Source organism: Diadema antillarum, unplaced genomic scaffold (assembly GCF_040938485.1).
Source record: "Diadema antillarum isolate AM-2024a unplaced genomic scaffold, OU_Dant_1.0 seq00000143_RagTag, whole genome shotgun sequence".
NCBI lineage: Eukaryota > Metazoa > Echinodermata > Echinoidea > Diadematoida > Diadematidae > Diadema > Diadema antillarum.
This window is the reverse complement of record NW_027271219.1, coordinates 782,570-797,251: the sequence shown is the minus strand read 5'-3', so window position 1 is coordinate 797,251 and position 14,682 is coordinate 782,570. Positions and strand designations below refer to the sequence as shown.

General features: G+C 38.8%; 1 protein-coding gene across 1 annotated transcript in view; it reads left to right on the top strand.

Annotated features, from left to right (window-relative positions):
* The window catches only part of LOC139727704 (uncharacterized), a 103,828-nt gene that overhangs the window by 67,991 nt on the left and 21,155 nt on the right, over positions 1-14,682 (top strand). Inside the window, exon 16 of the mRNA XM_071638684.1 lies at positions 81-232. Coding sequence (XP_071494785.1) covers positions 81-232 — 152 coding nt within the window. The remainder of the gene's footprint in view (positions 1-80; positions 233-14,682) is intronic.

Here is a 14,682-nt window from a genome sequence, read left to right as displayed (position 1 = left end):
GCTTGATTTAGTTGGAATCATAATAATGATTCCGAAATATTATTTCGCCCTCAAATACCTGCAATCCCTCGTGGTGCCAGTTGCGGGTAAACTCGGTATCGAAGACGGCCGGATCGCACTCACCAGCCTCTCGGCATCGTCCAGCTTCGGTCGCAGCAATCATGACGTGGCTGGCTGTCGGCTTAACCAACCCCAAACCGTCGCCATCCGAGCGGGATCATGGTCAGCCCGGGTAAGTTGCGGTGAAAAAAAAAGAAAAGAATATGGCAACTACAATGACAATGTCTTATATATTTCATAATATAAAATGTTACTAAATGAATACAATGTATATAGTGTTGTATATATGTGCCCGTGCACCTCAAAACGAACATAAAGTCGCACACACTGATTTTGCGTGAGGACTGAAAATAAGTGAAATGGGTCAACCTAACCGAACTTGACTTTTTCATATTTTCTGAAAGAGCGGGTCGTCTTTTACATTATGCTAAAATTTGGTATCATAAAACTAATCCGAAAAGTGCTACGCAGTCACATTCAGGATACATTGAAATAAAATAGATGCAATGACGGAAGGGGTCTGTAATGGGCATGTGTTGAAGAAAAAACGGAACAGTTTCAAAGGGACGTGGAAGCAGTTGAAAGAAAATGAGAAGAAACGGAGAATGGATCGAGCTCCAACACACAGAGAAAAGAATTGCCAGTGCACTCCCGTTATACCGAATTCCTCTTGAGAAGTTTTTTTCTTGTTCATTCTTTATTCATCGAAATGTCGTCACAAGCGAACAAAAATAATGCAGTATACAATTGTGACCGTGCACCTCAAAACGAACATAAAGTCGCACACACTGATTTTGCGTGAGGACTGAAAATAAGTGAAATGGGTCAACCTAGCCGAACTTGACTTTTTCATATTTTCTGAAAGAGCGGGTCGTCTTTTACATTATGCTAAAATTTGGTATCATAAAACGGGCAGGAAAGTGTGTTTTTTTTTTAGCACTTTATCTCGAACATTTTTGGTAGAATGGTGTGATTAGGTGTGTCTTTAGAATCCCTTTTTCATTTCTGAAAAACCTTGTCCACACTCTTCACTTTCAACTCTAATAACTTTTGAAAAGATAGTGCTACTGCTTTGAAAGTTGGCATTAATTATTGACAAAATGTGTTAATGAGGCATGCTTAATTTCAGTTTAATCTGATAATCCCTTCATTGTTGTTACTCTGGTGGTTTACTTCCTGTTTTTTGTCCCATTCATCGCTCAGCCAGCACGGTTTGGTGAAGATTAAGCGCTTGAATAGACATTGTACTTCAGAGCCTCTTTTCTCAGTTCACACTTTTCCTGAGTTTGCGCTTTCTTTCCAATATTTAGATAGGTTAGGAGAGTCCACTTGATTTGAGTTATACATCATTTTAAAGCTTAAAGTCTGCTCTTTCAGAATATGGTCTTAACTAAAAATTCATGTCTGGCGACTTTTTATGTGTTTTGAGGTGCAGGGTTACAATTATTTTCTGATGAAAACACGCAAATCCTCCGCTTATCATGACATGGTGTTTTTCATTCTCATCAAAGAAAAGCAATGTTAATTTGTAATTCTGTCCCAGACGTTTTTTTTTTTCATTTTACATTTATGATACAGCAAGATCGTCAAGCTGTTTTTGCTTTTTTGCTTACTTTGAAAAAAAAAAACACGTTTAAAAAGTAATGATTTTAATAGAATAGGCTTACGGTTTCACTTTGATACGTTCGCACTTCCAAAGATTCGTTACTCCGAATGTCCAAAGGTTTGTTATTCCGAAAATGAAAAAAAAAAATTGTTCGTCGTTAATTCAGGAGTTTTCTTATCAAAAATGTTCTTATTCCGAAAGTTTGTTAGTCCGAAAATTAAATATCAAGGTTCATCATTTTTAGGTCCGTTCTTCTATAAGTAGAATTGGCCTGTTATCCGTTTAGGGGAAAACGATTGTCATGAGGTTTTGAAATCTGGAGGATTTGGTTGGTTGTTAATTTGTTTCTCCACGTTTGGATAAACGAACCTGATTGTTCATGTGCCAATTAACTCTTTATGTGCCATGGTGGAAACCCCCTGTGTGCCACCTTATTCTGAGACACGAAGGTAGTCATGCTTTGAGAAAGAATTCTGTTTTTACAATTTGTATAACTTCTACAAATTTCTGTGAAGATGGGCGTAATAGTAGGCAAAGTTAAAGAGGAATGCCAAGCTTTGTTTCGATATAAATTGTATGACGGATCTATTTTCTATGTTTCTTTTGAATGACCAGTTGCTACATTACTCTAAAGACATGACTTTTGCACATAAAACCTTGAAAGAAACTTAGAATGTACGAGCAAATCTAGTTGGGAATACCGCTTGATAGTCAATTACCACATAGAATGCAAGCCGTATAAGAGGGGAACAAAATCACGAGAAACGCTTTCATTGTGCCGCGGGATTAGCAGTGATTAGCGATTTATCGATCGGTTTTGGCGGCTTTGTTTGTTGAGTAGAATATGCGAAGTTGGCACACCGTCGACTGAGTCGGACGTGCGAACGTGGCACATAAAAAGTGTATAAACCTTTCGATTAACCTTCGGAGATTCCTATCATTTACCGAATAAAAAAGCTTCATGATTATACGAACTCTATCAATTTTCAGATTGACAAACTGTATGAATAACGAGCCTCCGAAATGACGCGGTACAAAATGTTTGTTATAACAAACCGTAATAATGGTTTGTTATAACTTGGATGAATGTTTGTGACTATTGTGTCTTGTTATGATGAAACTTCGCAGTATCGAACCTAATACCATTTCTGACTAATATAATAACATATTCTCCTCGGTAACAGTCTTTAACACAAAGAGCAAACGCAAAGGGATTTCTTCCTAGTGTATTCGTTTGCCCTCCCCAGCTAAACTCCGTATTTCTATAACGGAGGACATTTCTTTGTTTTTCTATGTCAATTCATTGTCATATTTAGCTGTGACCTTGTTCGTTATATAAGCAAATTTTGCATTGTAGACTTTAGATAACGAGTTTAGGACCTGAATCTTTACTTCGTGATAACGAAATTTTGATAAATATAATTTATTCGTTCTCAAGGATGGACTACGTCACTGAGATTACACGTACGTCTGTTTATGTTCATTTGCGACAGATGGATAAATTGTTTTCTTTGATTACTTAGCATGCGTGAGAAGATAAACAAGCTTTTATAAATTGAGAATTGGCAATATCTATTCAGGATTTTGCAGAGGAGTTCGTTCTCAACATGGAATCGCTGTTTGTTGTGAATAGAATGCGTTTCCAACTCAAGAGAGCTTCATTGTTCACTATCTTGTTTGTTCCGAACGTCCGTTAGCTATATGCGAACATCCGTGATGAAAACTATGCTATGTTTGTTGGGTTATAGAGACTGCCCAGATTAGATACATCTTAAAAAGCTATGTTATTATTTGGGACGATTAATGTATGGGATATTGAAATAAGAGGTCAAAATATTGAGTTTCTGTAAAATGGGCGTAAAGTGGAGAAAGTGTTAAGCGGAAGAGCAATATTTCAACAGAAATGACGAATTTGGTTAAGTCATTAGTTGTCTACAATTACGTACAGGTTAAGGGTACAAGCTTATAATTTTGCAAACACATGCACATGTCCCTTAAGAGATTTTGTTACGATTTTGAACTGAATCAGATCGTTGCAAACTATGTTAAATGGTATTCAAATGTAGGCTATGTGCAATACTATTCCTCATGGACGTTCGCCGCTCTGGACATGGTAAACTTCCGCGGTGAATAAAAACTTGTTCCTCTGGGAAAATCCTAGTATAATTGAGTTCATATTAAATCTTGAATTATACTCTTTCACGTAAGTTAAATGATTGGGAGAACTTCCTACTTTTTAAATTTTGCGTTGTTTTGGCTAAATTGTACATCGTTCAAAATTCTGACCCATATAGTTATAACATGACTGAAATTACGAAAGGACATACAGTTGGCCAACGTTCAACCGGATGATAGAAGCATACTATCCAATTTGATTTCAATGGTCTCTCATCATAATATCACACCTAGCACTTCCTGTACAACAAAACATCATGTCTCCATTAATAATCAACAGAAAAAAAAAAACACAGAAGAAAAAAAATCATGCAGCCATTATACAAATACATGTACAGCATAATACCCCGACCAACAAATCATTGCTCGTTGTTCAATAACCTTATCATAAAAGAGATGAGGCTTTTTCTACATCATTTTGTTCTGTGCACATCTCAACTCTGTGAATTAATTTCTGTTTTGCAAATTACATCCTTGACAGCTCATTTTCTTGACTGGGATGTATAAAAGGTGCAAGGGGATGTATAAAGAATGAAAAAAAAAAACATTTGCATGCAGCAACTTAAAAACTATGTTCTTAATTACTCTTATATAATAATCATGTGTGCGATTACAACATGATTGAAATTGCAAAAAAAAAAAGAAAAAAAAGCTGAAGCTGACCATGGTCAACCGGGTGATGGCAGCATACTGTATAAATTAATTTTAGGGAGTCTCTCGTCACAATATATCTCACCAATGACATAAAATGAAAGACAAAAATATATTTCCATTGATTATCAACAAAAAAGAGAAAAGCAATCACACAACCATTATGATACAACACCTCAGCTTCCGGACTATCAATTCGTTGCTTATTGTTCACTAACCTTATCATGAATGGAATGGGGCTATTTCTACATCGCTCTGTTCTGCATCTCAGCTCTGTGAATTCATGATTGTTTCGCAAACTGCGTAAATCACAGCTCATTCTCCTGGCTGGGATTAAGTCATGAAGGCGAGAGTCTGTCTTTGCAGTGTTCTGAGCGAATTTCACACATAGGGAGATGCGACGGTCACTTAACTTCACCAGGTTACATCTCACTAGGGCGTCATCGTAACACTCATATACTGTGATTCAAGCATAATGCGGCACGCGCGTTTCTGCACTCTCTTATTGTCATTTATCTGGGAAACTGATAGGCCAGAGCACCACACAACCGCGCAATATTCCACCACAGTGCGAATGAAGGTACAATAGATGACAATCAGGTCAGCGAGGCACATACGAAAACCCTTCAGGACTCGCAGAAAGTGGAGTCTCGTATTGGCTTTCTTCAGCATTTCATTCACGTGACTAGACCATCTCAGATCATGTTGTAATGTTACACCGAGAAGTTTGATCTCATTCACTTGGGCTACAACTGAATCTCCGATCACGATATCTGATGGTTGCGGCACATTGCGAGCAAAGCAAATTTGCATTGACGAGCATTTTTTCCGGGTTAAGTCTCGTGAAGTTTTGATCTGAAAAGATGTGCTAACGTGTCACGGCTTCCTGAATGGTGGATACTGCTCCGAGGTTTCTGCACTCCAGAAGGGTGAGGTCGTCAACGTATTTCAAGCAAGGGATCACTTCGTTGCTGCATGCATCATTAATCATCGCCAGAGAGATGATGGGGCCAAGCCGGGTCCCCTTTGGGGCTCCTGAGTGGAGCTCCTGCCAATCTGAATATGTATTAGGATATTTTACACATTGAGTACGATTCGACAAGAAATCACGAATCCAGTCAACCACACACTCACGAACATTCATAAGCAGTAGTTTTTGTATTATAACGCGAGATTGTGATTTATCCGATCGAAGGCCTTGCTATAATCGATAGAGATTACAGTGGAGATTGACCTCTGTTTGTTAGCATTCATGTGAATCGCGTGAAGCAGACTGACCTAGTAGTGGGATGTGGAGACTTTTTTTTTCTGGTTTCCAAATTGCGATCTGTTAATTAGTGGTTGCATATCGCGAAGCGTTAATCCTGCAAAGAACTTCTCCGCTACTTTCCAATGTGGTCGGTAAGAGACACTGGTCTGAGATTGTCGATAGATGGTGGTGTGGTCTTGGGAATGGGCACTACACATGCGCGCTTCCATCGTTCTGGGACTTTCGCTTGTTGAAAGGAGGCGTTGAATATGTCTGTGAGTGGCGAACTGAGTTCCAATGCGAATTCCCTCACCAAACGGGCGGGGAGGCCATCAGGTCCTGGGGCTGTACGGGGGTTTGATGCGCTTGAGCTCTCGGTAGACTTCCCATGGTTGTACAAGGGGGCAGGGCTCTCGAGGGAAGAAATGCCGGGAGGTGAAGTGCATCAAGCGGCGGGATGTCGGAAGCGACATTGACGAACTGTGTGTTAATTATGGCTGCAGTTGACTTATAATCTGTTGGTTCAATGATCTCAATTCGGATCAAGGGGGACTTCCTAGGCCCAGACGTAAGTTTTCCAATGTGTTGAAACCAGGCTGATGGATTAGAATGTTTGAGATGTTGAACCCTTTTCGAGTAATAATTGGCTTTGGCAACTGCGATTTCTCGCTGGATTTTGTTCCAAAGGGTGCGCCATTATTTGTCCTCTTTTCTCACAAAGGCTTTTTGTCTCCTCTTTATCGATTTAATGGCCGGTGTCATCCATTTTCTATCATTTATGTGTAGCTTTACAACTCGCGTTGGAAAATACGTGTCGATCATCGGAACCAGTTCTGTGTAAAAGAATTCACACTTTTCGTTGGCATCGCTTCTGGAGAAAAGTTCAGACCAGTCATGATCAGCCAGTCTGGCTCCGAACTCCCGGATGTCATTGTCTCTCATTGGGCGGGAAATCTTTGTTCGCGTGACATTTGGGATGGGGCGTGGGTGATGCTTTGGTGACCATGTAACCACGCTATGGTCAATGTCTCCTAAGGGCGAACACGAGATGGGGACTTCAGAAGGCTCTTGAAAGTTAGTGATGATTTGGTCCAAGGTACGGCTGCCTCTGGTTGGTACATGTACAATCTGTTTGAAATCATTGTCCAACAGAAGTGGTGATATATCGCGGCCGCCACAATGAACGAGATCGATCGTGGCGCTCTTGGTGGATGGAGCTTAACCCATACGATCTCTAGCTCAGGCGGAACTGTGACATCCAGACGTTGAGGTCGAAGTAGATCTCTAGCATACACGGCAACTCCACTTCCTCTTGTTTTCTGACGTGATTTGTAGCAAACGTCAAAGTCAGCGATAGACATCGTCTGAATCGGTTGATCGTGACTAAACCAGGTTTCAGTCACCACGGCTACTCCGACGTTTTGATCGAGAACGACGGCATGGAACTCGTCAGATTTGTTGTTCAAAGATCTGGCGTTAGTAAGAAGAAAAGATGGCAGTGCATTAATACGCCGTTCTGTTGGTTTGAATGGGATTTGAATTAGGTTGCACACGTTGACTTTCGCTTGACCCGATTTTTAGCGTTTGTCGTGAGGATTGCTAAATACCGTGATATGACTAGGGATCTTTCGTATTTTGTGTGAACCTGCCCGACATCCACGAGTTCTCCAGACACCGCATCCCTTGGCAACGCGTATTGTGTCCAGGGGTAACTGCGAGGCACTGGTGTTACGTAATCGGTGGAGTTCTTTGACAGAATATGTGATGCGAGACGCACTCATTGTTAGGGTAATTGAAGGTATGGGGCACTGAACTTGACATCTGGGAGGGGTAGGCGACCAGTACTTTTGACGGTGCACTCACCGGCAATATGCTGAGGACCTTCTGCGGGCTTCCTCTTGGTGGCGATTTCAGCAAACAGAGGGGGAGCTCGCCTGCCTAGTTCCTTCTTGGTGGGAATACACGATAGCGGATGATGGGTGCGATGCTGTTAAGGGATTCTATACTGACACTATAAAGAATCAGCGCACGTCACACAGTCAGAATTTAGTTAGAGATTATAACATTTCACAAAGTGAAGCTCTGAAACAGTGCGCGATTTCAGAGTTGCTTTGTGATGTCCCAATTAGTCTAAGAGCATTAGGTCAACATAGGCTCAAACCTGGGCATTTTTGGTAACAAGCTGATTTTTTTTTTCTCAGGATAGGTCCAGAAATATGTCGAGAACAACATAATAAAAGTCCTCATGAATCATCTTTTCCCCAATCCAAGATTGCGTCCAAATGGCCGCCACTTCTTGAAATTCTTGTAACGTTTCAACCATAGGCAACCCAAATACAAAATTTAAATGTAGTTACAAAATCTCGATATCGTGTTGTGACCTACCTCACTGTGAGTGGACCATTTGAGAAGCGATGTTTTTACGTGGACCGGCGGCAGGCTGTGGCCCTCGGTTATAAACCGAGAAAACTCCTGAAGCCAGATGCAATCCCGACCATTTGCTCACATGAGTTATAAAACATAAACACCTCGAGCATCGACTTCGAAGAGAACCGAGTTGCCAGTGCTGACTGGACATGCACGGCAAAGTGGAGCGAAATCATCCCTACAACCCCCTGTGTTTACCCTTCCCGGCTCACGTCATAGTTTTTTGTTTTTTGTTTTTTCGAGGAAAGGCGATATTTGACTACTTACAGAAATATTGAGATACAAACAATATTTTCTTTGAAGAATTCGACTCTCTCATGCACAGGTTATCTTCGGCAAAATCAGCTAGACGGAGTACTGTGTACATTAGTATGGTAAGAATTCGCGCGCGAGAGTGGTTTCTACGCTAAGAAGTATGCAACACGGACGGAAGCTAGAAAAGAACCGTGCCTATTTGATGTCAAGTTCATGGTATATTTGGATTATAAATACATATAAATTTATGTTAAGAATATTAATTTTTCATGAATTATATATATCTAAGCTTGAAATATTTTGTTTGAAAATACTTAATAATAAAACCACAAACTTTCACAATTGATGATAAAATTGCAATATCATTTCAACACTTAAATTGGTTTTTAGAGGCACGGCTGTCAACTTGGTGAGTAGGGCATGCATGACGTACCATCTTTTTGCCGGCTCTTACACGATCGCTTGCAGGAATTATTTTTCAAAAATCGCGTACGGAGACAGTTTTTCATTTTCACGCGTATAAACTGGTGAAAGGTTATGTTTTATACTCTTCTTAATTATCATTACAGTGAAAATCTCAGGACTGCTTCCCTTTAAAGAAGAAATCCGGGACTACATAAAGTCATGCTCAAATGAAAGACAAAAATATGAAACGCTCAGATATGCTTTTGCGAGACGCATTAAAAGTGAGCGAGACTGTTTTCTACCACAATGCAATTTCCGATGACGTACGACCCGCACTTCCGTTTTCTACGATCGCTGCCTGCCCTTGCCACAGAAATTGTGTGTGTGTGCCACTTGTATAAAGCACTATGTGTGAGTGTGTGTATGTACGTGTGTTGTCGCAGCATTCAGCGTTCAGCTCACAGCGTGCGTCGCGTCGCGTCCCACTATACCGTGAACCATACATACGTACATGTACAACATACAGTTCATACATCGCTTGTTCTTTCGTTTATAATTTTCTCTCGGCTCTAATTAGCGCCCATTTTGTTAATCTCCGTTTATTGCCGTACGTTCATTCTATGTGGTTTACTGCAAGTGTCTTGTCGGGTCCACCTGGATATGCTTTCAAACCACCAGAGCGGAATCAAGAAGAACTGACCGAGAGGGCTGCCGCTGCTGGCAGTGCTGATGCACATATCCCATCACGCGCGCACGAATGTCATCCTGGAACCAGTGCGACTCAAAATGATCTTCGCATACGACTCGATTTGGATTAAATTTGTATGTCTTCACATCAAATTTATCCGTTCCAATGTTGTTGAGCCATTTTGCACACCGTTCCCTTTCTATTTCTGGGTTGGGTATAAGAAAGAAGCTCTTTTTCTTGCCTTTCCCAGGCTTATTCGTACACCCGTATGCCTGACACATCGGCATCTTCGCTCAACGCTATGATGCACGCACGATGTCGAACAGCATGATATGATGCATGCAGCTCAGTGTATACAACGCAGTTGCGCAAGGTACTGTACGTGTATTGAGCGCCTCCGCAAATAAACTTCGCTCGAGTAATGTGAGGGTGAAACGTCATCAGGTCACGTGATTGATTTCTATTCCGTACAGCAATTTGAACTTTTTGGCTGAAAATATTCCCAAATGTAAAAATCTCGTTTGCTGCAACGGTTATGAAGTGAGGTATCATTAAGCTCATCGGAATCCTGGATTTCTTAACTATATTATGAATAATCTTTGTATAGGTCGTGGATTTCTTCTTTAAGTCTCCACGAGGGAGCTCATGTAAGAAATGCAAATGTTAAAATGCCAATTATCAAAATAATATTATCCGATACAAGTGTACCAATAATAATAATCATGTCTCAAAAAAAAATGAGCTCAATACAAAGGTGACAATAATAATATTTTCCATGTTGAAGAATACATCATATTTACGCAAACTCAAATAACTATACAATACACGCGCGCGTGTACCTCACACTAACTCACCCACGCACATACACTTAAACATGCACACACACACACACACACACACCTCCAACCACGTGCACACATATCAATATCAGGAATGCAAGAGGGATGGCCCATCTGAATTAAGAGATGTTTAAGCACGCGAGTACCGATAAAACCGCTCAAGCTCTTCCAAAATGTAAACTGGCATGCAAAATGGCCTGCAATAACAATTTTACCTCACAATTATGCAAATACATATCAGTCTATGATTAATATTTGATTTTTCATCCTGAAAAAAAAAATCAAAAAATTGATCTCATGTGTAAAGTATACAAATTAAAATATTCGAATATTAAAACCAAGGAGTGTGTACTTGTTACGAGAAAAACATTTCGCCATTAGTTTTGTTGCCAAATAGACAGCCTACTAGAAGGCGATATATGTATATTTGTATATATATATCGATATTTTTTAACCGCACGGTGTCTATTTTACTCACCTCAAGCACATTTAATGTATTATTATTTATTATTTCTCTTTTATTTCAACAGGGTAGCCCTTTCAGTTAAAAAAAAAAAAATTCTCTACCAAGGGGCCCTGCGCAATAAAAGATACAAAATATAATATGTGACCCGCTACAACAAAAAGGTCCTAAAGTCGCGCACGGTCGAAGCCGTGAAAATCGAGTTTGAAGTCAGAGCATTAAAATTGGTCAAAACTTACGATTTTCTGATTTGGATATGTTATTGGAGTCTAACATGTCTTCTATCATCTGTCGAAATTTTGAAGCAAATTAATGATCAAAGGAAAGATTTAAAAAAATAGCGTTTTTCTGAGCCATGTTTTTTGGCGTTTCAACGAAGCAGAAACTGGTTCGAAAATTTGGATTGAGCGCCACAGATAGGCTCCACCCCTAACAACGACCAGAGTGATCTCATTGGTCAGTTTGCTGCTTGCTGTTAACCCGTTGAGGACGGTTTGATTTTGCTACAACACGCGTGAAGCTCGCACACTCCCAAGTCGACTGGTGCGTGCGTGCGGGGTGCGCTATGCTCAGCCGCTTCTCACATCCTGGTCACGGATTGGTTGGTGAAGAGACCGCCGACGCTGATGTGCTTGAATGAACTCTTCGGGGGTTGCTAGGGCTTACCTTCTATTGTCCAGAGGTGAAAACTGACTTGCGTGTCCCTTGATCGCGATTGCGTCGAAAGGAAGACTTTTAGGGCGCTTTTCTCGCCTCGAAACAGTGATTTTCCAGACGTCTCGACATGCTCTCTTTTTAACATCGATATCTCCGCAGCCGATGTTTATAAAATGTGTTATATGTCAATTTAAAGCAGAAAGATTAGGGGATTATATCATTAGGGGATTATATCGCCCGACTTTAGGATCATTTTGTTGTAGCGGGTCACATATATTCAAATGCACAACGTTACAATCAATCAAAACAAACGTAAACATATCAACCAGATAGCAAAAAAAAAAAAGATGCGTTACAAAATTATACTATGATAAGAATACAGCATGAATAAGAATGAAAGAAATCGAGAGAATACAAAACGCGAGTTAACAAACAACTATAACAACAGCAACAAAACAAATGATATGTCAGCTCCCGGTGTCATAGAAATAATATATATGTATTGCACTCTGTTCTTCTTGGTAAAATATCACAATAGGTTTAAAACTTGATATATAAAATTCTACTCTGCTTTTTAAATATAGCAAAAGATGACAAAACTTGCATAAAACGAGGTAAGTCGTTTCAAAGGTTTGACCCTTGATAATGCAGAGATCTCTTATAATATTCCGTACGGGGTGTATTGATTGTTTGCAAAAACCAATAAGTCCATTTTTGAAGATCTTGAAGTACGGTCTCTGTCATAAAGTACAAAATAATACCTTTTAAATGATATATTGGTCACTTCATATAATAATATATATATATATATATATATATATATATATATACATCTTTGAAGTTATGATCAAAAGAAGCAAAATTTTCTTATTATTCTCTTTATTTTTCTTGACCTTTAATTGCAAATATCTCCATTTGACAAATATGGACTTATCGGTTTTTGCAAACAAACTCTTCATATCGAGTTCGCCAATTGACATGAGGAAAAAATTATTTGTTTTAAATAGACTGGCACCATATCATTAATCAATTTATACATAATAAGATACGTTTGGTATTGCCTCCTTTGTATAATCGTTTGCCAGTTTAATTGTCTTAAAAGAGTAGTACTGGATATTGAAAAATCAGCATTTAAAACCAAACGAGCTTAATCTATTTTGCAATTTTTGTAATTTCTTGATATTGCACTTAGTACTTCTGCCCCAGATTACAAGACCATAATCAACATGCGGCAAGATTAATGCATTATATGACATGATTGAAATATTTCGTGGAATGTTCTTTCTTATCTGTCGGATATACCCAATGATTTTAGAAACCTTTATATATATCTTTTCATTTTGTTTATTCCATCTGTGAGACACTCAGCCAATACAACACCCAAATATTTAAATGTCATGAACTTGGTCATTTGTTTCCCTATTACATTTGATAACTAAAACAACATCAGTGACTCTCCGTTTTTGTACCAATCAACATACACTTACATTTCTTAACATTCAGTTCTAAATCATTATTAAATTCCACCCATTTGCATATCTTCTTAAACCCCTTTTGCAGCAATTTAGAAACAACATTAGTATTTCTGTCTTTACAAAAAACTGCAGCATCATCCGCATATAAACACAATTTTGTACTATGACAATCTGCATATGTCATTTATGAATATAGAAAAAAGCTGAGGTCCCAATATTGACCCTTGTGGGGTTCCTACTTCAATATTTCGAGATTCTGACAATATTCCCTAAAAAATACACATTGTTGGCGATCAAGGAAATAATTTCTAAACCAGTTCAGTTCAACGTCATGAAAACCATATCTTAATAACTTATTGAGTAGAATAATATGTGAAACTGAGTCAAAAGCTCGTCTGAAATCTAGAAACAAACATCCTGTTACATAACCTTCGTCAATATTCCTTAGAATCGTTCAAATCCAGTAATACAGTTGCTGTTGAATGCAATGGGCGAAATCTAGATTGACAATTACTTAATAACTTGTTTGAAATGAAGTAATCATACACTTGCTCATATACAGCTTTCTCAAAAATTTTCATGGCGTGACATATAACAGAAATGGGCCGATAATTGCTAACATTGTCTTTATTTCCACTCTTGAATGCAGGTGTAACTTTACCCTTTTTCCAATCAGAAGGTATAATTGATGAATGAAGTGACAAATGAAACAAATAAGTAAGCGGTTTGGAGATAAAGGACGAAGCAATTTTAAAAAGATACGGGTGTAGGTTGTCAAGACCACATGATTTACCACTGTCAAGTTTGAGCAATTCCCTTTGTACAAATTCACATGTAACATCTGAGAAAATAAAAGACTTATTAATAAAAGGGGTCCGGTGAGACGAGTCTATCCGAGCACTTTTAACCCCATGGGTAAAAACAGCAATTCAATTCAATTCAATTCAATTTATTTTCATACTTCTCAATGAAGGAATGTACATCAAATATCGGCTTGGATGTACAGTAAATTAATGTAAGAATATAAAACATATAGTGGTCAATCATCGTACGTTTGGTTCTATGTATAACGCTAAAGAAATATGACGGAACCTACGTAAAAGCGGGCTTGTTAAGCGTAGGTCCCAAATTCTGAACAGAGTGTATAGATGAGGAGCACGGATGCAACGTAGGACCAAAATAAAGAGAAACAAAAATGAAAGGCAAAAATACCTGGGGCACTAACAGAATCTTCTCAATACATTAATAGTGATATACAGACAACCACATTCTGCAGATGTAAAAACAGTTGATTTAACAATGTTGACAATAGTGTAGTAATATGATTTGAATAATGGTGAAAAGAGAACAACTCGACATGCGAGTCCTCGGAGGAGATACGGGAAACCTAAAGAATGAACATAGAAGTACTAACATTCAAAGAAGATTTGGAATTAGAATTAGAATTACCAGCCAGTATAGCACTGAGGGGAATACGACAAGCCAATTGAATTCGTTAGCGATTTCTGAAGCATCAGTAGTAACATTACAACTCCACCGTTACGTAATTCGACGCAGTACCGGTCAACCTTTTCAAATTCTTCCATGTGTTACGGTTATCGTTGGCATGATCAGTAAATTCTTTTGTGAAGTAATTCCTTTTCAAACATTTGTTCAAATTATTGACTTTATTTCGTACTTTCTGATATTCAGTCCAATTAGAATTAAGGTGTGTTTCATCAAATTTCTTCTT